This window comes from Botryllus schlosseri, chromosome 6 (assembly GCF_051294905.1).
Source record: "Botryllus schlosseri isolate E-star chromosome 6, Bs_hap1, whole genome shotgun sequence".
Classification (NCBI taxonomy): Eukaryota; Metazoa; Chordata; class Ascidiacea; order Stolidobranchia; family Styelidae; genus Botryllus; species Botryllus schlosseri.
Window position 1 is genome coordinate 4431410 of NC_137241.1, and position 24186 is coordinate 4455595.

At 39.5% G+C, this 24186-nt stretch overlaps 1 protein-coding gene across 2 annotated transcripts; it reads right to left on the bottom strand.

The window, feature by feature from the left end:
* Positions 1–655: 655 nt before the first annotated feature.
* On the bottom strand, positions 656–24091 carry LOC145440931 (ankyrin repeat and SAM domain-containing protein 4B-like). Of its 2 annotated transcripts, XM_080318708.1 has the most exons (10): positions 23852–24091; positions 23098–23204; positions 16459–16681; positions 14555–14655; positions 10731–10794; positions 10619–10667; positions 8194–8247; positions 7954–8134; positions 4119–4365; positions 656–1789 (listed from the first exon to the last, which is right to left on the bottom strand). In XM_080318708.1, exons 1-10 carry the CDS (start codon positions 23906–23908, stop codon positions 1640–1642), a joined length of 1233 nt encoding a protein of 410 aa, XP_080174834.1. In that variant the 5' UTR covers positions 23909–24091; the 3' UTR covers positions 656–1639. The 2 variants fall into 2 exon arrangements, with proteins under 2 accessions (XP_080174834.1, XP_080174835.1); XM_080318709.1 differs by lacking the exon at positions 8194–8247 and having other exon boundaries at positions 23852–24090.
* Positions 24092–24186: the final 95 nt, after the last annotated feature.

Genomic DNA, 24186 nt, shown 5'->3' on the forward strand with positions numbered 1-24186 from the left:
CTGACTCGAGTCATCCCAACACTGACTGGTAGATGTGAACGCACAGGAATGTGAAAATTTTGGAATTATTTTAAAAAAAATTGAAAGAATTTGAATTCTATTGTCAACGCACGAAATTGTTAAGTTGTCCAAAAGAACGATGCTTAACTATTCTTGCTCACTTCCGAACATGTTGTCTGCGCGTTCTCTATGCCATATATGTCCGTAAAAACGCAGCATATATTAATAATAAAAATGCATTTTTTATGTGTTTGGTTTGGGTCCCGAGATACCACTAAAACTCCGACTTGGGTCGCGGACTGAAAATAATCAGAGAACTAAAAGGACGGGTTCACCCCTGATTTAGCGCTACGAATCTCTTGGAATTCCGGCCGTGGGCCCGCACTTTTTTTACTTTCTGTGACTTCAATTGTTGCGGCACAGTTTGCAACATTGGCTTTATTTCGAATCTGGATTACTAGTAAGATAAACGTAGGCTGCGTAATTACGGCACATAAATAACGATTTCCCTGTTCATTTTCTACAGCCTACGACTTTATTCCACGAATTAACATTCACAATAGGTTATATGTTCTGAATTCCATGTAACTTTTCGCGGGCCGCACATTGCCCAGGTCTGCTCTACCGTATATTGTCTGTTCCCTATAACTCTCCATTTCATTTTCTTTATCCAATTTTATTCTGTGTTGGATCATTTTGTACCTCTTAAGCTGTCATGAAATGTTTTTAGCACCCCTATCCAGGATCGAAACAGAACTTTGTCAGGACACCCTATTGGCTGGTCTTGAGCTCCCATAGCGTTTTCAACACAACTTAATTGGATTTCAGGGACAGGAGACATTTCAGCAACTGGAGATATTAACAACGAAGGTGTCGCCAATGTTTGTGATTTTGGGGTTCCAATGTAAATCACCGCCATCGGTGCACCGAAATGTCACACGTCTTGGCGTGTTATGGGGGGACGTTACGTACAGCTCTGAAGGAGTGTGATGGCACCGCCCAGCAGGTTTCACACACCTCGACTAAAGCACCCTAACGGCATCAGGCACCATTCTCTTATAATTGCAAAAAGGTCTAGACCAATTTATTCAACTTATGATGTATTTTCATTATAAGCCTACCATTATTTTGTCGTAGAGAATGAAACAACCAAATTTAAAGTAAAAATGCTCTGGAAAGGGAGTCGCGCGAAGCGCGCACGAAATTTTAGAATTGAAGAAATTCGGCGAATAATTTGCAAAATTTGCAAAAGTTAATTTGCAAAATATTATGAGTAATTAAATAACGTATAATTACTCACTGCATCTCGTACCCCCACTTTGGTGCTTCGTACCTCCAAGGGGTCCGTAGACCCTGTTTAAGAACCGATGACCATTGACCGTGCTGACTCAGACTAGAATCGAATTCAAATTCAAATCTAAAACACTCAAGCTGGACTGATCGACGCACCACCTCTCAAATCCCCCACATGTCAAATGAAATTTTGTAAGTTTAAAGACAATAGTGTTATTTAAATTGAGCATGAACATTGTATCATCATTTCTGCGATACCAACGTTTCTCTACATCACGTCGCGTGGAACTTATGGCTGCATAACGTCGATTGAGAATGTACATTGTATAGTCTTGGGTGATAGATATCAAAAATAGGTTTCTGGATTTAGGGATTCTTTCCTTTCGTCTATCGCTGCCAATATTTTCCTACGATCCCCCATAGATATCTCCAAACCGGGTGACATCAGATCCGCTTCATTTAAAGTCATCAGTAGTTCCATGTCCACTTTCTGTTTCTAAATTTGAAAACGAAATATTTCATTCTTCCCTTTTGCGAATTTTGAGAAGTGAATATATTATTATTATACGAATATACGCACGCATCACACATACATATAAAAGTTGATATTGGAAAGGCTACAAATATCCTTACATATTGGCGTAGTCATGGTGGTGAACGGTGCTCTTGACTAGTGATGGTGTGAACCCCTGAAAGGTTCTGGTTTATGTGAACGTGAACCTTTGTGAAAGTTTTTTTTTTATCAGGGTTACCATATTTTGGAAATCTAATCAGAGGACACTTTTTCAAAATATTCAGACTTGCAACACCGGAGTAAAATCCTGAAAAAATGGCAAATTCCCTTTCCGGGTAAGCTCCTGAAATAGCCGCCGGTGCGTTACTTCAGTGCTGATTTATACTGTATCTCAGTCGGATATTGCCCTAACCAAAATTCGCAAAAAGAGGACAAAATTTCAAAAAATAGGACATTCGGGCGTCCTCCGAGGACACTTTCAAAAAAGCCAAAAAGAGGACAAATCCTCTTAAAAGACGACTATGGTAACCCTATTCTATATGTGAACGTAAACGTGAGCACGAGCGTATGACATCACGTGACGTGATATTGCTAATTCTGACCCTAAGTAATATATTAATGTACAATCGACGGCTCGGCCACATTATGCCACAATACCGAGGTAAATGCTTGCTTTTTACGCATCCTCAAATGTATCAACTGGAACAATTGAATGCTATAATAATTCCATAAAATCAATAGTTCCCGTCGCGATACCAACAATTTCGACGAGGGCTTGCAAGGGTAAGTAAGCTTACACCTCAACAGTCTAGGCTCGACCGGACAATGTTTGTTGAGCCGGCAGACTATTTCTACATTGATATTAATCACCGTGAAATACTGCTTTCTATACTTGCTTCAGATATTACCTCAAAATTATGTTATGCAGTAGAGTCAACACCCCAATCGGACAGATTTGGTTTTCATGTTACAATAAACATGTCAAATCGAGATAAATCCGGTACACCTGATGTACATTTTACATTAGACAACGATTCTTTTTTTATATCTAGTGTCCTAACTGTCCTCTTTTTGGTAATGTGTCCTCTTTTTCGACAAAAAGTAATAAAATGTCATCAAAAACTCGACCTCGACGCAGCGATCGTTACAGTTCCGTATAATAAAATCGAGTAAAATGGAGGTCGAATCGATGTGACGATCTTTTTTTTTAGTCAACACAGGTAATACTGGCCGAAAACTTTCAAAATCAACCTTTTTCTTTTCAGGTATTACAGCTTTCAGAGTTTTTAAAAAGTGCCCCCTTTCTCGTATCTCAAAAGATGGCAACCCTATATCAATTTCGTTGATGTCAATCATTGATAATAATAATTGGCAGTGTGGGACAAGCTCAGAGCAGAGAGTCACGAAATATTCACAGACGAAAGGCCGAATATTTCGAGCAAACTTTTGTAACAAAGCATGTAAAATTTTTGAACAAGGCAAGGTTGTTGTTGTATGTGGATTGTGGGGTTAATGGTGCTTAACTACTAAGGTCTTGTTCACCAGACCACGTCGAAAATATTATATCCGCAAAAATTAGATTAATCGGGTGGCTAATACGAATTCAATAGCAGTCTGAATTGTGTATGGACTGGATAATAGGGCCCGTACTGTCATGTCGACATGGTTCCGTCTCCCTGCACTCTTCAAATATTGTCTCTGAGAAGCATATACAGGGCACACAATCAAGGCAAGGTGCATGCTCGTTAAGTGCTGAAGTTTAAATGGAAAGAATTTCAACTCGACATGTTATAACGGCGTGAAAAATTTAATAAATGAAAAAAGGTTAACCATGCGGAACCCATACCAAGGTTCGTTTGACCTCCAAATTACAGAGCTTCCCACACAGAACGCGAGCATGAACCCCAGTTCACACCATCCCTAGCCTATTCATGACCCTGTTTTTACGACTTGGAAATCGCGACTGCCAATGAGCCCGAAGCACCATATTGGATATGTTATGAAACCCAAATTTTGAAGTGTTTTACCATCCTAAATTTCATAATAGCTACACCCAGAGATATGTAAGTTTCTGTTACCATTACAGTTTCAGGTAAAGAAACGAACCCCCCTCTAAAAAATCATAATTCGCTTACTTCAAATGTATATCGTGACCATGCCTAAGATGGGTTTGAATTAGGATTTAGACGTGATGAAACGAAATTACGGTAATCCTGAAGTTGAATCTCAAACCTGGACACTATTTGGATATGGAAATATTAAACTCGCTTTTCTCTGACGTCAATGTTGCAAACCGCTATTTCAGACTGACCTTGAAGACGGGGCATAGGAGGTGTAAACCTAACCCGGTTAGGAATACGTCGATTTCGGTTGGTTCCTCCAAACGCTTGCGAAATTCATCATCATCGCTGTCAGGTAGCTCTGACGGTGAATACTGTGCAAACGGTGGCGAAAGGGGCGATGTGTTTCCCGTCGTCACTCCATTGTATTCGTAGCAGTCCTTTTCCGCTTGGCGTCCAGCAGCAGCTTCGGGATACATCCCGAGCAAGGCCGGCGTTCTGCAGTGAATAAGTAGGAATTTGAACCAGCGCTTCGAAACTTTCCCAGCTCGGCGAAATCGAGTACCCAAGTAATAGGCCTCGAATCTAGACGAGCATTCGAGTATAACTCATGACGACGTCACGCCAGTATGAATGATGAGGTAAGTGCAAGTATGTAGCTTTTATGTGACCACAAATAATATATGGACAGTTCTACGATAGAAATTTTTCGACTAATACCTGTATCATTGCGCTTTGAGAGAATGCTGTGGGCTGACTAATAATTCACATGTGCCATCACCCGTAATGTGTATACTAGCTTGTACCAGTCGAGTCATGACTCGAGTCAACTTTTTCGTATGACTTGGACTTGACTCGAGTAGCTCGCGACTCGGAGCAAAATTTACGAGTCAATTTCAAGTCATCAAGTAAACGGGCTCGAATAAATCACTGCATTTTGTTTATGTTTGGATTGTTCGCGATACGCCAGTGTCACTAATTGTGAGAGCAACCAGCCATTCACTGATGTACGTTTCACTGATCCTCCATTGTACATCACAAATAAATTGACCGCAAACGAAATGATCACAAGTTATGTTGATGTACTATTCAGTAGCAGTATATTAATCTAATAGCAACGTATCTCTGTTTCTTAGACAGCTCAGTGCTTACATTGCGCAGTGCTAATCTTCACCAACCCTCATTTATGATTGAAATCGAACGAAAAATTGCGACTCGAGTCGAGTCATCGTAACCCTGATTTCATGAGACTGCCCGTGATCACTGTAAATAGGGTTGCATTTAAAACAAACGGTGTTTTGAAACACTTTGTTTAAAACATGTTTTAAACAGTGTTTTAATAAATGCCTTTTTAAATAAAACAAAATTGTTTTTTTTTAGTTGTAAAATTACGCTATAATTGTGTAAATACTTTCCAAAAAACATGTTGTATGAGCCTACGGACAATTACCACCCAATACAGCCGACGTATATCGCAAAATAGTCAGTTCAACATTAATAGAACAGATATCTCGTCAAAGGAGCTATGTTTACCCTATATTTTGTCAATGTCAATTGTCAATGTCAATCCATTATGACGTCACAATTGAATATTGGTGACAAAAAAACAATAAAAATATGTTTTAAATAAGGGCCCTGTTTTAAACATTCTTGTTTTAAATGCAACCCTAACTGTGAAGCTGGTTTTCTGACAATCTGTACCGAATTTTCAGCACCGAAAAGAGAACATTTTTGCCGTCGAGTAAAACGAAGGTAGAATTGTTACGTTTGAGTTCGATGATGTTTTACATATTCTTGACAGTTGCAGGCTAAATTTTACAAAAAGGAAAGCAGAAATTACAGAAACAGACGCAAAAGCAAGAAATTAAACTTTATTTTCAGATTCACCCCATGAATACTTTGCGGTTCCCTTTACTTTCGCCATTAAGGAATGGTCACTTTTTACTAGTTCGTCAAATTATTTACACAAAATATCTTTGAAATTATATACAAGCGTTACGTTCTAACTTGCGCCGTATCCTCGCATATAAAAGGCACAGATGTTACAGAGAATTTCTAAAAATGTTTGCAGTAACAATCAAGAATGATGACCTTTTTTAAACGAGAAATTCACTCGCCTAAAACTCTCGTTCAACGTGTTAACAACTAACGCGGAATGCGAAATAAGAAGACATTTGAGCAATTCTGTGTGTCCTCGGAAGATCATTCCAGTGTTGGGATGACTCGAGTCATGACTTGACTCGAGTCAGACTCGAGTCACCTTTTTCGCATGACTTGACTTGACTCGAGTCCCTTTGCCAAAATGACTTGACTTGACTTGACTCGGCGTATCAGAAATGTGGATTGACTCGTGACTCGGAGCAAAATTCACGAGTCAATTTCAAGTCATTAAGTAATCGGTGTCGATAAAAATCACTGTATCTTGGATATGTTCGGATTGTTCGCGAAACGCTTGTGTAACCCGTGATACTGAGAGCGACCAATATAAGCGTGCATTTCACCGAGCATCGATTGTTCTCTCACAAATAGATTGACTGCAAACGAAGTGATCGAAGCTTAAAGCTTACGTTGTCGTAACTCTAGTGGTAAAGTAATAGAATAGCAAAATGTCTATTTCTGTTCTCAGCTTACCTTAACCAAACCGATTGTTTTATTGAAATTGAAGTCAAATATAGTTTATATAGTCCTCAACCATTGGCACAGGCTCGAATGGTATCATATCTATTTGTAAATTGGTAACGTATTGCATCTTATCAATTCGTTTCCCTATTCTCTATTTTGGCTGGTAACTATAAACTGAGGCTATGCAATTACGTAGTTTAACAGTTCTACGTATATGTGAGCGATAAAGCGCCTTTTCTTGCGTGTATATTTAACTCTATATTCGTTCATCGGTTCGGAATCAATGACCAATGACCACTCAAACTGTATTTCAGACAGCTAGCAAATTGCAATGACGTAATCATGCCTCATACATCGAAAAGGCAACTTGACTTGAAATGTGACTTGACTCGTGACTTGACTTGACTTGACTTGACTTGACTTGACTTGACTTGACTTGACTCGACTTGACTCGAGTCACCTCCAAAAATCTAGTGACTTGACTTGACTCGAGTCACCTTTGAAAATCGATTGACTTGACTTGACTCGAGTCAAAATGTGCGATGACTCGAAATGACTCGTGACTCGAAGGTAGTGACTTGATCCCAACACTGGATCATTCACTTTCCCTGAAGACATGTGGTATGCCTAGCCAGCGGTTTTCAAACAGTGGGCCACAGAACATTTTGAGGTGAGCCACAGAGCTATTTGTAAAATTGCAGATTTAAAGAAAGTCAAGTTACGTTAATACGTTAATCGCTCACAACATATATTCATGTTATCAAATTGCACGTGTAGGTAGGCTACATTAAGCTTTTCAGTCAACTGAGATGACACGTAGTGGCACGTATCGAGTCACAATGTACAAGTCGAAAATGGGAGGGGAAAACGGCGTCTTTTATTCCCCGGCTCCGCCTATGATGACCACCTACCGGCAACAGCAACGAAAATAATTTCGATTATGTAATAACTGGAAGTTAATGCTGAAGTAACCAAGTATTCTGTCAGGGTCATATGTCGTATGTCGTGGGTGTGAATTAAACTCGGACTGAAGTGCATTTGATGTAGATTTACGTTACTTCTGTATTATTGAAACATAAAAATAGTCATAATTGCAATTTATTTTCAACTTGTTGTGGAGGTATATATGGAACGCAGTTTTCCGAGCACCTACTCGGAAGAAATTATCCTTTTGTTAGTCAATTCACCAGCGACCAGAGTTAGGAGAATAAATTTCTCGTATATATGTCCTCTTTTCCGGATCCGTAAGTATTGGGAAGGGGGCAAAAATTTGTGTTGCGCTTGATAAGGGGGCGGTGATTCGAAAAAGGTTGGGAACCACTGGCTAGTCAATGCTTCTAACCTTAAAAATAAAATATATTCGTTTTAAGAGGCTTGCCGTACTTGCATGTAAATCGAAAGGGTACGCATAGTTAAAAAAAGATTGATAACCCCTGATCTAACATTTCACAGCAGCGGTCTGACCTGGTGGTTCCGAATCCTCCGACACTTGGCTTACGCGTTGGCTGCGCGCCTCCAGAAGTTTCCTGGTAAGGAAACATGTTGCTTAATGATAGCTTGGCGGCGTTCTGAAATCCCTTCCCCGTGGTTGAGAATGTGCTGGCCTGGCCTAGTATGAATTCTGACGGTCGGTCCAGCTGAGAACCTGGCCAGATCGGAAGCAATGACGAGATAATGGAATCTTATTAAAAATCGTCAAAATACCGTGGTGGTATAAAATGACGCGCGAGGCGTGTCGGCTTGGCACCACGTCTGCAACTACAAACTTAATTGAATAATTTATTGCTATTGAAATAAACCCGAATATTTCGACTGGTACTCGTCGGCAAAATCGTCAGCAACTATAAAAAATGTAAATCAACAAACGTATCACAAAATATGACTCCACCAGCAATGATACAAATTTTCTTTCCAATTCTCTACTACCTAGTCGCCGACAATTCCCTGATGAAAATCAGCCGGAAATATTCGGGTATATTTCAACATCAATGTATTATTCAAAATTAATCGCCCGATATTGCTATATTGAATCAATAATAATTAAAATAATATCATCATTTATAGAGTGCCGAATAAAGCAATATAGAAGTAAACGATATGTATAAAAGGTGGAGTAGGTCTACATAAGTTGTAGGGATGAACAGTCGTTCGAACGCTCGTGTGAAAAACAAGATTTTGATTATTCACTTGAATAGATATAGCGAGTCAGATAATCTGATAGAAAATGAAATATTGTTCCACAGAACGGCAGCCGATGAAGAAAAGATTCTCTCGCCGTAGTCGATGTTTTGACTATTGGAACTTGGAGGCGTTTTTGCGCCCCTCCGCGATTGCAGATTGTCACCATAGCTCACGAAGATAGGCGGGTACACTTCCCTCCATGCATTTGAAAACATACTGAACGAAATATATTGGTATAATGCCATCTTAATAATAGTCAATAAGGAGTTGGTAGACCTTACGTAATTTCCTGAACTGAGACCTGATAAGACATTTGTGAGTCGTTTATTTGTCGTGTGAATGATAGATAAGAAGTATAAATCGTACGATGTTTGGTGCATGTAATCCCACGTAGAGACGTTGATGCATTCGTTGGTGGTTATTAGCTGGTGAGGAAGTCGACATACATGCATGATTATGAGCCGGTTCGGAAGTCGATAGACATTTATAAGTGCTTCGCTAATTGTGAGAGAGATATCGCATTTTGAACTATACGTGATTGGCAATAAAATTACAAGTCGTGGAGACAGAAACAAAATATATTCGTCAGTGTGATCCATCGAATACGTGTGCAATAGACAGGCTTGGTGGTACGTCAGCCAACAAGGTCGTACGGCGTGTACGCCGGTCTTCGAACGAAAGAAGAACACGCAGCGAATTGTAAACGCAACCTTATTGGAGTCAGATATACAATTATACAACTACAAACTTTCGCTCTGCGTTAAACTGAAGATGCTTGTATTCAGACCTATATTTCATGGGAAGCCAATGAAGGGATCTAAGAATCGGCGTTACGTGATCACTAGGGCAAGTTTTTGTTGCAGTCAAATCCGTGGAGAGTCGCACTTGTTTATCACAAAAGTTGCAGTAAAAGTTGCATTTAATTTTCACAAAAGTTTATGGACAAGTTATTTGAAATTATTGGGGTATGAGATAGCCTACTCGAATCGTTCTGTATCCAAGGAGCTGTAGCAAAACACAATGTTGGCGACTTCAACAAAATCAATAGCCTGAAAGATTGACCAAGTGAAAATATAATTATCGACGGTCTCGCCTGAATGTACGTCAAATCAGAAAGGACCTCTAATTTAAACGACAGTGAAATAATCAAGAGATCTATTTACATTGTGAAAAATATTGCCAGTAAAAAGTTGGTTGCATAAAAAAATCGAGAAAACTAGCAAAAAGTTGTATGAAAAACCGAAAAAGTTCCAAAAGGTTGCATGAAAAAATGAGGAAAAGTTGCAAACAGTTGCAATATAAGATTCCTCCAAACAGCTTAAAACACCATACTACATAACTTTTGAGTACTTCGGAAGCTACCGGAAGTTGTAACAAAAGTTGAAAAAACTTGCCCTCGTGATCACGCTTCCTTGACCGTGTTGCCAAACGAGCCGCAATGTTTTGGATCTTCTGTAACTTGCCAATGCAATTTAGATGAGTGTCCCGGCATAGTCGAACCAGCATGAAAACTCGGGAGGGACAGATATGGAAATTGGGATGCGATATATTGTAACAGTTACACGACATCGTGAATCGATTATAGTATAGCAAAGTCATATTACGTCACAATGTTCTCATACAAAATTTAGGCGCGGGGTTAGGACGACTTTCACCCCCTATGCTGAACCACTGTACCCCGCCAATTCACAATGTTTGTTTCCTTCGTATATTGAGCCACGTGGGAAAAACCTCATTTGTGGAGGCAAAAAGTGTCTGATTTTAAAGCATGAAGAATTCATTTTCTTCTGCATATTCACAGCCATTGTAAAATGTGCTTCCTGCTGCCAAAACATTGCTTCATGTCGTTTGAAATTCGCGAAAAAAAAAATATAAATGAAACAACATAAACAACTTTATGTGGAGCCGGAGCGGTGTGTTGATGCAAGGCCATGAAAATTTTTCTTACGTGATGTTTTCCTGGAAGGCTTTCGAGATTGAGTATCGGAACTCGGCCTCTGTATGAAATATGAAGCAAAGATTGTAAGTCGTCACCTTACACGCTGCATAAAAGCATTCACCTGGCTTGGTGATGTCTTTCCAGTTCGCTTGTCGTCCGTCTCTTCGGGAATCAAATCTCTCGCCCTGAAAGGACTAGCCGTTTAGAAAAGGCTGTTCAACCCATCTTCATTAAACGAAATACAGTCGATTCCGCTTGATTCGGAGACCAGACAACCCATATAACCGCTGTATTGGGCCAACATGCAAGTGAAAAGAACGAAAGTAGACTATGCAGGCCATTATCACTTTGAGCTTTGCACCTCTTATTCAAAACACAGTGATATGAGAAGAAGTCTGGCATTTTGGGTTTTATCAAAACCACACATTTTCTAGCTGATTTCTCATCTTTAGCGATATTTCAAGCAATTTTGAACTATGCGTATGTTACGTTGTCTGCCATTTTTAAAATGCCTCGAAATATGGATTGTCGGTCTCGCTACGCTTCGTTACGACAACTGTTCTTCGACAGCAAAGACACATTGGTTTCCATTTATATCTGAGGAAGGAAATTCCTTGTTCCACGCAGAGTTACAAACCTAGTCTTTGTCGTCTAATTTCTCTTTCCTTCTTGTTTCTGTTCAAACAAGTCGCAGTGAGTGAAACACTCTTTAAAAGTGTAGGTGGGGGTCTCGGCCCGCAGGCCGCGTCGAGCCCGTCAGACAATATCATCCGGCCCGCGAAGCAATTTCGAGTAGATTGAAGAATGTGTTTGATATCCAACACATTTCTTAAAGGTGTTGAGATTTTTGTAATAAATTATTCCATCAAATGATCCCTCGGAACAACAAATTTCGAGTATGTGCAATGTGCATTTGTGCATAGATAGGCCGCATTATAGCCATTCGACAGCGGTGTTGAAGTTTTACTCCTGTCACCATCAGGAACAAGTCGCTGACATTGAAACCCAATTCCAAGATGGCAAAAATTGCATACTGAGTTCGGACTTTTATGGGGAATGGACCCACAACTAGTTATTCAAAGAAGCGAAGCAGCTTAAATAAAGAATATAATAGTTTCATAAAAATATAGGCTGATTGAAATATCTGTGGTCGCACTGCTGCATCACGTCTGACTCGAAAGCACCCCGGCCTCGAGAGAAACACGAATTGTGATTTAATAATAATGAGGCAAATTCCAACGTCCGCATTTACAGCTAAATTTCTTGTATTCCCTATCATGCATACGCAGGGTTGACCCCAGTATACAACTAAAGCAAAGGGGCATAAAATATGACAACTTATATTATCGTTAGCGCCACTGTTTTAGCGGTTCATAACTGTATTTATTTCCCAATCATCATAATGTCAATTCCATTGATGGTGAGTGAAGGTGTTGCTAGAATAGAATAGAATGTAATATATGTCCTATTGTGTATGTGGGTTTGATAATAATGTATTTAAAGGAAAAATAAGGGCATTGATTTTAAGGTGAAAATTTGCGAATGATCAAACTTTAGTGCGGCCCGCGAGCGATCTGGAGGTTTGAATCCGGCCAGCGACGTAATTTGAGTTTGGCGCCCCTACGGTGTAGGCTAACTATACATAGTGGGATTCCCTTGAACCAGAGTCCTGGTGAATACCGATTTATCAAAACTAATAACAATCTAAACTGGAGCATATAAAAAAAACAGAACACATCAAAGAAAGAGTCATTAATGAACAAAACGGCTAAGTAGCTAAATTAATATGTAACAATACTGGGTCAGTAGTAATTGCATCCATAATGAAAGATATTGCTGGCCGCAAAATAAACATCTGGGGACCGCGTGTTGAGAACCCCCGGTATAGACTATTATTCAATAATAATCATTAAAGTCAAATAGTAATCATTCAAGACAAAATTTTACATTTGGGGATGCGGTCGCAACTATCACACAAACCTCTCTTACATGGCCGATTAGGTGACAAAGAGTAGCAGCGAGGTCTTAAAACCTTAAATCGGCAAGGATTCTGGGCGACTAAATTTCAGGAGGTGGCTCAAAAAGCACGTACATAAACCAGGGCGCCTTCGAGAGCATTTAGAAGCTTTTCATATAATTAATAAATGATAGAGCACGGTACATAAAAACTAAGTATAGGTAGGCTACTTCTAACGAGTGCAAGGATTTGATCATCGACCACTTTTTAAGACACCATATTCCACATAGGTACATGTATTTCCACGGTCATTCGCAAAATGATAACTAAAATCGCGTAAATGTGGGAGGGGTCTTTAGTTAATCGTAAAATGGACAGGGCCCATCGAAAGCGCGTAAATCAACCAGGGGGCCGTAGGCGACCGCCTGCATCGCCTACGCCAAAAGCCAACACTGAATACAGTATGCAGTATTTGTTGAATGATGGTTTGGTATCGAAAATATTGTACTATAGCAGGGGTTCTCAGCCCTTTCTTGTCCGTGGCCAATTTTCCGGTTTGAAAATGTGCTGTGGCCCACCCCTTATCTTAGAGTAATAATCCCGTTCATTGCATGTTAATCGACGCCGCTGATATGCCTATTTCTCTAAAATATGTGCATTTTACTAATAATTTACTGATGATTATTAAATCTAGACTGCTCGGGACATGAAATCGCGCCAAGCGCGACGAAAATTTTCAGGTTGAATAAATATCCTCCAAAAGACCATCAAAATAATCATTGGGCCCTTTCGAGCTCCCCCAATTTTGGGTTTGGGTGCGGCAGTTACGGCCCTGGCAGAGCATAGGCTAAATCTCCTGTGTATATTATGATCGTCCGCTGCTCCATTCGCGTCGCGAAACACAATGATCAAATCCACCGTGTGATTGCGGTTTTAGTTCCACTATTGCGGGGAATAATATAATCATTCTGTACCAGCGTCAAACAATTCATTAATGAATGGGGTACTACAGAGAAGTGGAGAAAGAGTTTTTAATATGCATGCTGTATAATGTACATTGTATGTCTTGTACTAAAGCAACTGAAGTTGCAATGTCAGAATATTCAAACCAATGATACAATCAATTCATGTGACTCTTACATTACGTACAATGATTTCCAGGCCGGACATTTTAAACCGACTCCAAAGATTAATGCGCTGCGCTATAAATCCTCAATCCAGTACGATTCGTTGCGGTGGTGCAGTATACCTTCACCAGAAGTTGCTAACATTTTGCAATTATGGCTATTTTTATCTTACAATAATACGACCTGCCGAAGTACTGTAAATCTATACATCAATTACACCTCATTCCGAGTTTATTTCACACCCCTTTCAACGGCATATGACATATGACCCTGTCGGAGTACTTGGTTACGTCAGTATTACCTTCCGGTTATTATATACTCAAAATTATTTTAGTTGCTGTTAGCCGTAGGTTGTCATAACCAGTGGAAAAAGCCGCCGTTTGTCCCTCCCGTCTTATGCTTGTACATGTTGACTCCATGTGCCACTACGTCTCATCAGAGTCGGATGAAAAGGTTTATGAATATATTTCTAGCGTTTAACATAACAAATATAACTAAATTTACATTAATTCTAAAATTTTATAAATAGCTTTGTGGCCCACCAGTGGGCCATGGCCCACGGTTTGAGAACCCCTGCGTACTATACAATTAACCTGACGGTAGAACTAATGAGCGTTTTATGCGATCTGTGCCTATTACTGCAGTATAGCGCAGCTACAATTTATTTATTACCTATAACAGTACAGGATTTCGAATGCGTCTGCATTTACGCATGACCATGAAATGAAACATGGATTTTCCGCCTAATTGGATAAAGGTGAGTGGCATCAGAGGGTCCGAATTAAACGGAAGCAACTGTATAATCTAATCACCAAGTTACCACTTTTGATGAAAACATTGAAGTATTTAGAAGTACTTTACTTATTAAGTATTTTCTCGTCGTTTTGTCGCTGTCGTTTGTTATACTTCGCAACTCTTTTGTCGGCTTCTTTCTTCGCCTTTGCTTGAAGGGATTTTGCTTTCTGTAAAATGAATCATTGGCGTTCGGGAATCTTTGAGTACTGTACAATTAATAACGCTTAGAAGTGTTGTAATATTTTTCTAAAATCAAGGATATTTCCACCTTTATTTAAATCATTCACCGTATGTTGTAATTTAATGACAGGCAACATTGGAAATATATCTACATGTAGGCTATACAATTTCAAGAGCCCACATTAGCAGCGCGTTTGTGTTCAAAATTGAGATAAAATAGGCCACACAGTTTAACAACCAACCACGTTTTTAAAACTATGCATCAGTACCATACGGTGTGGTGTCTAACACGGGCGACGGGCATAGTTACCACAAAAGAAATAATATTTTATTACGGAGATACAAATAGCCTACAACAAAAAATTTCATGATCATCATCACTTTCGTTATATTCTGAACCATGAGGTGCGTGCGATACCTAACGACACATTTCAGCGGCTAAAGAATCGATATTGGGCCTAGCCTAGGGTTACCATACGCCCTTCTTTCGGACGATTTATCCTCCTTTCTCAAGAAATCGAAAATATCCTCCGAAGCCGCTCAAATGTCCTCTCTTCTAGCAATTCGTCCTCCTTTATATCTTTGACAACTAGGCGATTGTACAGATACAATAAAACGCCATAGATGACGCGGAAACTGGATTTCGACGGCAGCGACGGCAAGGATGACAAAAATAAAACTGACGTTAGAGCGGGTGTACCGGGATTAGAATTGAAATGACCCGTTTTCTCGTCCGTGTCGTGATTTGTATAAAGTATCCTCTTTAATACGGAAATCCTAGAGGTTATAGCTAGTCAGGGTACTTGCTGAAAAACGATCTCCTCGTAAAGCTTGATCTTGTCGGGAAGGCCCCGGTCGATATCGAGGCGTCTCGGTCTTGGCAGTGTCTGGGCGATTGCCCAATTGCGCATACATATCAGCTAAAATTTCATCCGTGGAATGCTATTATACGATCGCTACAGCCGCATCAGCTAGTGAGAAACAGTGCTGTTGGGCACAGGAGAATAGCTCGTTTTGAAGAAGAAGAACAACAACAACAACAACAATATTTTAAATGCTTTACTAAGCATTCTTCCGTGTTGGTGGCCCCTGGAATCCAGTTTACCGTTTTTCAAAGTCACTGGTACTTGAAGACTGTTTTACAGTATGATTTCTACTTGAGTAGCCTCTGAGAGTTTTTGTCCGTATTTCACACTTTGCAATAAATTATAATATATATTATTGAACGAAGAGTCCGGGACATATGGAATTCAGCAGTTAACTTATCTTTGGGTAGAATATCTACATTAAGGTTGTTCAAATACAACTCTTTTCTTCAGATTCTACTACACACCGATTTTGGCTTAATTCCAGCATGTAGAAGCGAAGCTATATTGAAGGTAACAAGAGGTTGAAAAGATTCTTTCAAAATTCTAAGCAACCCCATGAAATTGTTAGCTTATTAATAGAATAATGCATGGCAAATTTGGCTTATAACCAATCGGTTGCAGCGAAGTTGTTGGCCTTCAAAACTTTACATTTGACACTATAGTATTTACGGTGGCTTGTTCCATAATTAATCATTAAAGAATATCCCACTGTAATTACTATTTTTCAAATCCAAAATTTTGTACTCAAACACCTTCGCTTATAGTTGTTAGAATTGAGCCAAATTTGCGATGCATCGTATTTTAGACAACTAAACGATTTCATAGGGTTGACAGTATGGCCAGTAAAATTTAAAGAAGAAAAAGTAATTTTTGAACAACCCTAATCAACGTGCATAAACACATTCTTATAAGCAGCCTCACCTTTGCGTCTACCGATTCTCTAGCTATTACCCCATCGAGGTACTTGACGCAGTCATGTTTTTCACTTATCGCGGCGGCATCTAGTATCGAATGGTAATCGTTGTCTAATTTCCAGATGTTGGCTCCGAATGACACCAAAAACGTTAGGCAGTCGAGACGACCATTAGAAGCCGCCAGATGCAGAGCGCTCCTCCCAAATATCTCTGTTTTGTCCGGGTCGCCACTGCAGAAAAGGAAAACAAACTGAAACGATTGAAAGTAATGCGGTCTTATCTTCATATACAATTATGCATTTATTGCTGTGTAGATTTTACAAGGAGACTGATAATTTCATAGTCCGCATGATACGCATCACACTTGTTTTGAGATGTAATACCTTAATCGTTAGTAGGGTTGCACTAGAAACAAAAATTAATTTAAAACAAACATGTTTAAAACATGGCCCTTGTTTAAAACATGTTTTTTATTGTTGTTTTTTTCAAATATTTTTTATCCATGACGTCACGAATCATTAATTGTGACGCCACATAGATTGACATTCGCAATAGGCCTTTTGCAGGACTTCGATCACGTGACTAGATACGCATAGCAACAACAAATTGGTTAGCAAGCTACTTTCTCGCGCACCTGCTTCAGTGCTAAATATCGCATAGTGTACTGTTGATTTCTGGTTGTAAACGTTTCGGAAATTTGTTGTAGAAGTCATCAGAGATTCACCTATGCTAGATGTCAATCATGTACAAAGCATTTCGAATGATATCGTCAGAATTACGCAAAAATCCATCGGTAACGTAGTCGTATTACGGTACTCAACTCTGATCATATGTACTTAAATTTATGCATTTGAAGTAAAGCGATTGGCTTATATTCTGGTAAGAGTATTTGTTAGTTCAAGCAGTACTATTTGTCTGTTGTGGAGCCTGATTTTGGATGGAAGATATGGCTGAAGCAGCCGGGACCCGCAAGGATCAGGATATACTGTCTGCTGGTTTGGGTGCTGGGGTGCTGCTATAAAACAAATGTCGCTGAACACATCGGAAGTATCTTTTGGGAGAACCTGCCGTCAAGACTAAGCAAATCAGTGCACTTTATTGTTGCCTTATACAATGCCAATTTTATTACCACTACTTCGCAACTGCGATTGAAGTGGATTTGGCAAATCACACTCGATTTTGATAAATAGTTGATGTCACATATGTGCGATATTTAGCGAACTAAGGGAAGTAACTATCATATAACTCTTAGAGCAGCTCAAACGCAGTGACAAGATCGGTCATCCTATACCCAGACGTGGTCATTGTTGGGAACCGAGTAGAAGCAATGCCTTAATTTATACTCCAGTACAAGTAGCACTAATTACTTCCAGGACAGTACTTCAAGTGGAAGTAGAAATGAATTTCTGAAAAGCGGTCAAGAAATTCGTTACATGAAGTAGATTTGGTTGAGGGTCACTTAGTTTTAGAAATTGATGCCATGTGACAACTGTAAACATTGCATGTTGCATCTTCTTGATCAACGCAAAAGGGTGATGACACCACAAATAAGTGCAATTTTCAAAAATTAATTTAGTTACCGTGGAACTGGGGCTATTTTGCCCAGTTATGACAACCTCACGCTTGAAGGGGATGCAATCATGCGCCAAAGCTACTTTCTAGTTGACAAAATCCCAAACCTGACAAAAAAGTACTACCTAAAAAGTGTCAAGTAGAAGTGGAAGTAGCCTAAACTCATAATGACGCTAGTACTCAGGTAAAATAGTACTTCGTTGCTGACCCCCTCTGTGTATTGGCTCATCCAACTCAGAAACATCCTCTAAAGACGACTAACATTGTTTCTTTCGCATTGACTCCGTAATATTCTGAACTTATGATATTCTTTGATTCATTGAATTTACAAATAAACTTGCAAAGAAGATCGATTTATTAATTTTTGTGCATTTGATACTCAGAGCATAAGAAATAGTTGAAGAAAAATGGATGTTAACCTTATCAAGTTCAATAACTGCCGAGACTGTTATGCCTATGTATTTTCCTCTACCTCCATAGCCACTTGTCTAGACATATTCATAGCATCCACGGAAGAGCGCTTGTCTTGCTGTACACAAATGAAATATCATTTTCAAAGCAGACATCAACATCGGGAAAGAAGTTCAGGACAGTTAGTCAGTGGTCAGATCATCTGCTGACATTTTCTATTGGCATGAAACCACGCTGCCTTCCACCGCATAACCAAATTTTATGTGGTGATAATAATTGGCTCCAGGTTGAATTCTTGACGAGGTCATCATCAATTTCTTAGTTGCCTATGTTCGGCTCTCTTGGGATAATCCATCAGATCATTATTCCGTATGCATGTGGTATAGCCATATGTCTTGAAACTCAAGATATTTGCACTGTGCCATAGAGTGAAGTAATCCAATCCAGGCAATCAATCAAGTAATCCAGGCCCCGGGACAGTTTGTTTCACCCTCAATTGGAGCTGATGATCATTTTCCTTCGGGTAGTGGCACTTGGCAGCATGACAGAATGATCAATAACTTGTAATATCGGTGTAGAGGTCTAAACATTTTGAATTGTTTAACTGAGAAGTCATACAATAGCTTAGGATATTTAATATATATATGGTATGTACGGTAGCACATTGCATGAATTCATAACACATCAACGTACTGGCACTGGCAGTCATTGTCTCTTAGGCTTAAAAATAGCAGTATCCTATATTGCAATCGATATCAATCATCAAAATGCTGCAATGATTACCAACTACCGCTACAATACAACTATAGTATACTATCCACACCTAACTTAATGCTGCAATAAATATCACGCAGTCAATGTCCTGCAATGTCGAATTTTGTGTCATAAAATCATAGTTGACTACCAAATAACGGCTACAATGTCGATCATTTTGACGCAAGGAGTTTACATAGTTCATGAATCAAAGACATCCAACATATTTGAATCCTTGCGCATCTCCATGACACTTGCGAACGTTTACAGCCCGAAAACAATAATATACTGTATCCGAAATACGGCTACGTTAACGACGGATTTCTGCGTAATTCTGACGATATCATTCTATGTGCTTTGTACAGGATTGACATCTAGCATAGGTAAATCTCTGATGACTTCTACAACAAATTTCCGAAACGTTTACAACCAGAAATCAACAGTACACTATGCGATATTTAGCACTGAAGCAGGTGCGCGAGAAAGTAGCTTGCTAACCAATTTGTTGTTGCTATGCGTATCTAGTCACGTGATCGAAGTCCTGCAAAAGGCCTATTGAAAATATAGGGTAAATATGGCTTCTTCGACGAAGAACGCTTTCGGCCACTGTCATAAACAGACCAAAAATATCTTAAACTAGAACTACATCGTTATGCAGTATCTTTACGGTCGGCGGTCCAATTAACTATATCAGTGGTTCCCAGCGTGAGCGATTCTGAGAAAGAAGGGGGCGACTGGAGGCGATAGGGGACGAAAATGTTAGAACGGCCACTGAGATATATTTAGCTAATACAGTCAAAAAATGCACGTGGATACGGCCTATTCTGCATATATATGACGCGAAAAAAAGGTCAACGCGACGATAAGTGGAGGCGGAAACCATCTCGAAAAAAAGGACCTTTTTTAGTAAATTCATCAGCGATCACAGTTAGGTTAATAAATTTCCCGATTATATATCCGCATTTTTGGATCGGTAAGTATGTGGGGACGTAAATTTGTGTCAAGACTGGTAACGGGGCGATGAGTCGAAAAAGGTTGGGAACCACTGATCTCTACGTGCTAAAACGGTTCAACCGACGACGATTTCGAGGGTTCCAGCCCCCCACATCCCATACGTCGACTATGTCGGATACAAATCGTCCGTAAGCCCTTACGGCATGTTGATACGAAAGTATTTACACAATTATGGCATAATTATACAATTTTTTTTTAAATGGCCCTATTTTAAAACACTGTTAAAACAAAGTGATTTAAAACACCATTTGTTTTAAATACAAAATTAATCGCCAGCAACTATGCTCCATCGGTTGAATATAGATGTAAATCGTTCCAAAAGATCTTTGTACGTTGCAAAAGTCTTGATAGACGGATGTTGACCAGTTCATAATTGAAGAGCTTCTTGGAGGTACAGAACTTCAATATACAATTGAATAGTGTATTCATATTGAAATAAACCCGAATATTTTCGGCTGACACTCGTCAGGGGTAATCGTCAGCAATTTCCAATCCTCTACTAGTTGCTGACGATTACCACTGACGAGTGTCATCCGAAAATATTCTGGTTCATTTCAATATGAATATACTATTCAGTTCATAATTGCATAATTGGTAGTACTGCGCACATAGCAGCCAGCTTCCCCCACAGGCCACGAGTTAATTTGGGCGAATGTGCTGACCATTTTTTTAGAATCAGCACGTCAAATTGAGAGCGGGTCGTAGAACATTTTCAAATCGAAATTTGGGGTCGCGGCTCGATGTATAATTGTCTAAAATGTATTCATCGAAACACGCATAAATATTCAATAACATTCGCAAAGGAATATTAAAATGGATATGAACAAATATGAAGCGTATGCTCAGGGGTATATCTTAAGAGTAACCGCGAGCTGCCATATTTACTGAGTACAATGGTAAAGGTGTCACAGTGCACAATATATTAGAATGGAATGTCTGTTGAATATTAAACGATAAAGCTGTCTGACGCGGGTTTACAATACAAACATTATTGTCATGCAGCTTTCAGGCGCGCTATCTCTGCCTGTGCAAGTATGGTAGCATTACGTTGAATGCAGAGCGGTCACAAAACCCCGGTATTGTAAAACTACATAACTAACGCGTATTTCGAGGCCGGATTATGTAAAAGTTGGAATTCCGCGATATATCTCCTCTATATCTCTCTATATTTCACACACACTCACCATATAATTATTGAGATATGTAATACGAGATACCGAGATAATATACCATAATAACCTGAGCTATTTACTGCCATAGGCGGCCCAAGTCATATTCATTCTCATAGCAAGGAGTTGTTTGCATGAGTGCGATATGGAATGCTGAATAAAGTTTTGTAACTAACTTTATTCAGCATTTCATATCGCACTCATGCTTGTTCACTTGCAATTTTCAACAACACTGTCATTGTTATCAACCATTATGACGCAGCAATTTACTATTGTGATCACTGTGTTCTTGGTTTCGCCTCACAGTCGTATTCAAGTACTGTATTAAGGACCGACACGTACGGTGATACGGTGACCCCCCCCCCCCCCATTTCACGGCTACTAGACTTCCAGATTTAATTGTTGTCGGGTGACATCACGTATGTGTCTGCTAGTCGCGCGGAGCGTGGATAAATTTCAAATTCATGATTTTATTTTGTCAATAATATCAGTAATTGCATAACTTTTGGATCCTTTATTCAACCCACGTGATCAGATAAACCGGTAGAGCTGAAGGTGGTGTCTTCGAAAACATAGGGCACGACATTAATTATACATCTACTGGGGCCCGTTGTTATTAATTACTCTGTTGAATGTTGTTATTTCGTGACCTCTCGCCTGCTATATACAGTCAGAGAAAAACCTCTGTCGTGACATTTCTCGCATCCCCATTTACTCAAATTACATATATGAATGTCTTCACCAACATGCGGCGGTCATTTTCGGCCAAGCATCTCTCGCCGCCGATGTTTTGGCAGTACGATTTGCGGAATCTCATGTTGGTCGTGGCGCGGTAATGGCCGGCCCGAAACACTTATTTCCATAAATTAAATTAAATTAAATTCGATTTTTCTGGAAGGGGTATTCATATTAAAAGCAAGACAAGTAGCGGAATTAAATCGCGCATTGCGCGAAGAAAATATACAAGTCTAATAATTCTGCTATAAAATACTCTACATTTTATGATTATTTATGAAATAGTCTTGGGATTTGGGGTGCGGCAGTTGCGGCGCTGACTATAATCTACTTGTAGTATTTGAGATTGTCAAGTGTGGGTGTCTGATTTCAAAGACTGCTCCAAGTCGTTTCGACACCTTCCTATATTTTCATTGTATCTCAAAATTGCGATGTTTTGAAATGATGAATGATACTGACACTGATACCCAAAATCCCTTTATGCCTTGCATATTTTATGAAATTTTTCCAGGTCAAACAATGGGGAAATGATTGTGCAATATTCAGTGGTAGCTGCTTTCATCGTGTTGAGAAAAGGAATGTGTAATGATGACTAAAGCGCACAAAAAACGTAAGATGAACAATGAACATAAACATAGAAGAAAGCCGTAATTTAATCACTCGTTTATTGCTCATGTGGAGCTCCCGTCATAGCCAGGGGTCGAAAGGTGCCTTTAGTAGTAAAAGTTTGGATTTTATCTTTGCCACATCACGACGTATCGAGCACATTGAGATTGTTGAAATTTTTTCACCCTCCCAAATTCCCATCGCCCGGCCAGCTACGCCCGTGCAGTACACACGAGAGCTACATACTGTCCGGTCATTCGGTAGGGCTGCGGGTACATGCTGGCGATTTGAAGGGAGAAGATGGAGAAACAATGGTAACAACTGACAAGTAATGTTATTTTCACAATCTATATGCCCAATGCCTTAATATTCACCAACTTACTCACCCGCGACTGCAACATAGTTTTAGGGCATCAAAATTTCCGTGATATGCAGCCCATAATGTAGGCGTCATCCCGCCATCGTCTTCCCTATTCAAATCCCTTTTTGTAGCCTGCAACATTGTAAAAGTCGCGATACAGCTATACATGAGCATTGAACATGCATTTCGCCCATTTAAAATAAATAACCTGATGCAAAATGATTTCACAGTGCAACCGATACCAAACTTTAAGAGGCCCAACATGTATTAAACGGTGACGGTGACGGTGACCATCTTATCGCTATAGTACCACGAATTAACATGAACAGTGAAGAACTGGATTGTTCAAAAATTACTTTTAGAGTTGACAGTACAATTTGAATTTTTTTTAAATTTGTCTTAAAATAAATTTAAAAAATCTCAAACTCCTGTGTCTTCACATATAGCTCTGGTGGAAAGTAGTAAGTTTTTCAAACGGTGGTCAAACGACAGGCGTATAACATCATGGACACACTAAATATCATCACCAAAACCATGCAAGACGAAACTAAATTGAAAATACATCGAATCTAACGAGGCCTTTTTAAAGAAAGACGTCAGTTCAAATTAGATTGGTTCTACAGGCACTTCAAAGTTCCATTAGTGCAATCCTAGTGGCTACTTTCAAAAGCATATGTGCGAGACACCAATACTTTGACGACATCGTTGACAACTTTAGAAACTCCATGCCAGTCCATCTTTTATCTATTCGTGCAATAATTTATTACGTCGTTGTTTACCTCGCGTAGGATCTCGCGCATCCCATCCTTTGCGGCTTGGTGGTATCGTTCAGCCATCGCGAAATATTTCTTCCAGCAAATCCAAAGCCTTTGTAATAATATTATACTTGATTTCAGTTAAGTTTATTACAACAGCCCATTCCTATTGCAACCCGCCTTAATGCGGTGCTTAAAACGAACTACCTGCGTCTGCGATGTGAACAAGTGCTACCGTAAGAACAGAGTATAAGCGTAATGATTTACGACAGCATATTACTTGCATATAGCTGGTCAATATAACGACAATGTATACACATCTGTATGTAACCACGCCGATAACAGTGGTGTTGTAGGAG

Bases quoted from the DNA above. Each gene is read 5' to 3' on its own strand.
- LOC145440931 (XM_080318708.1), bottom strand. From the start codon at position 23,908: ATGGCTGAACGATACCACCAAGCCGCAAAGGATGGGATGCGCGAGATC. The intron at 16,682-23,097 runs GTGAGTAAGTTG...CCTTTTCTGCAG, and splicing joins AAACTATGTTGCAGTCGCGG to TGGCGACCCGGACAAAACAG. The intron at 8,248-10,618 runs GTAAGAAAAATT...TTAAGTTTGTAG, and splicing joins GCCTTCCAGGAAAACATCAC to TTGCAGACGTGGTGCCAAGC.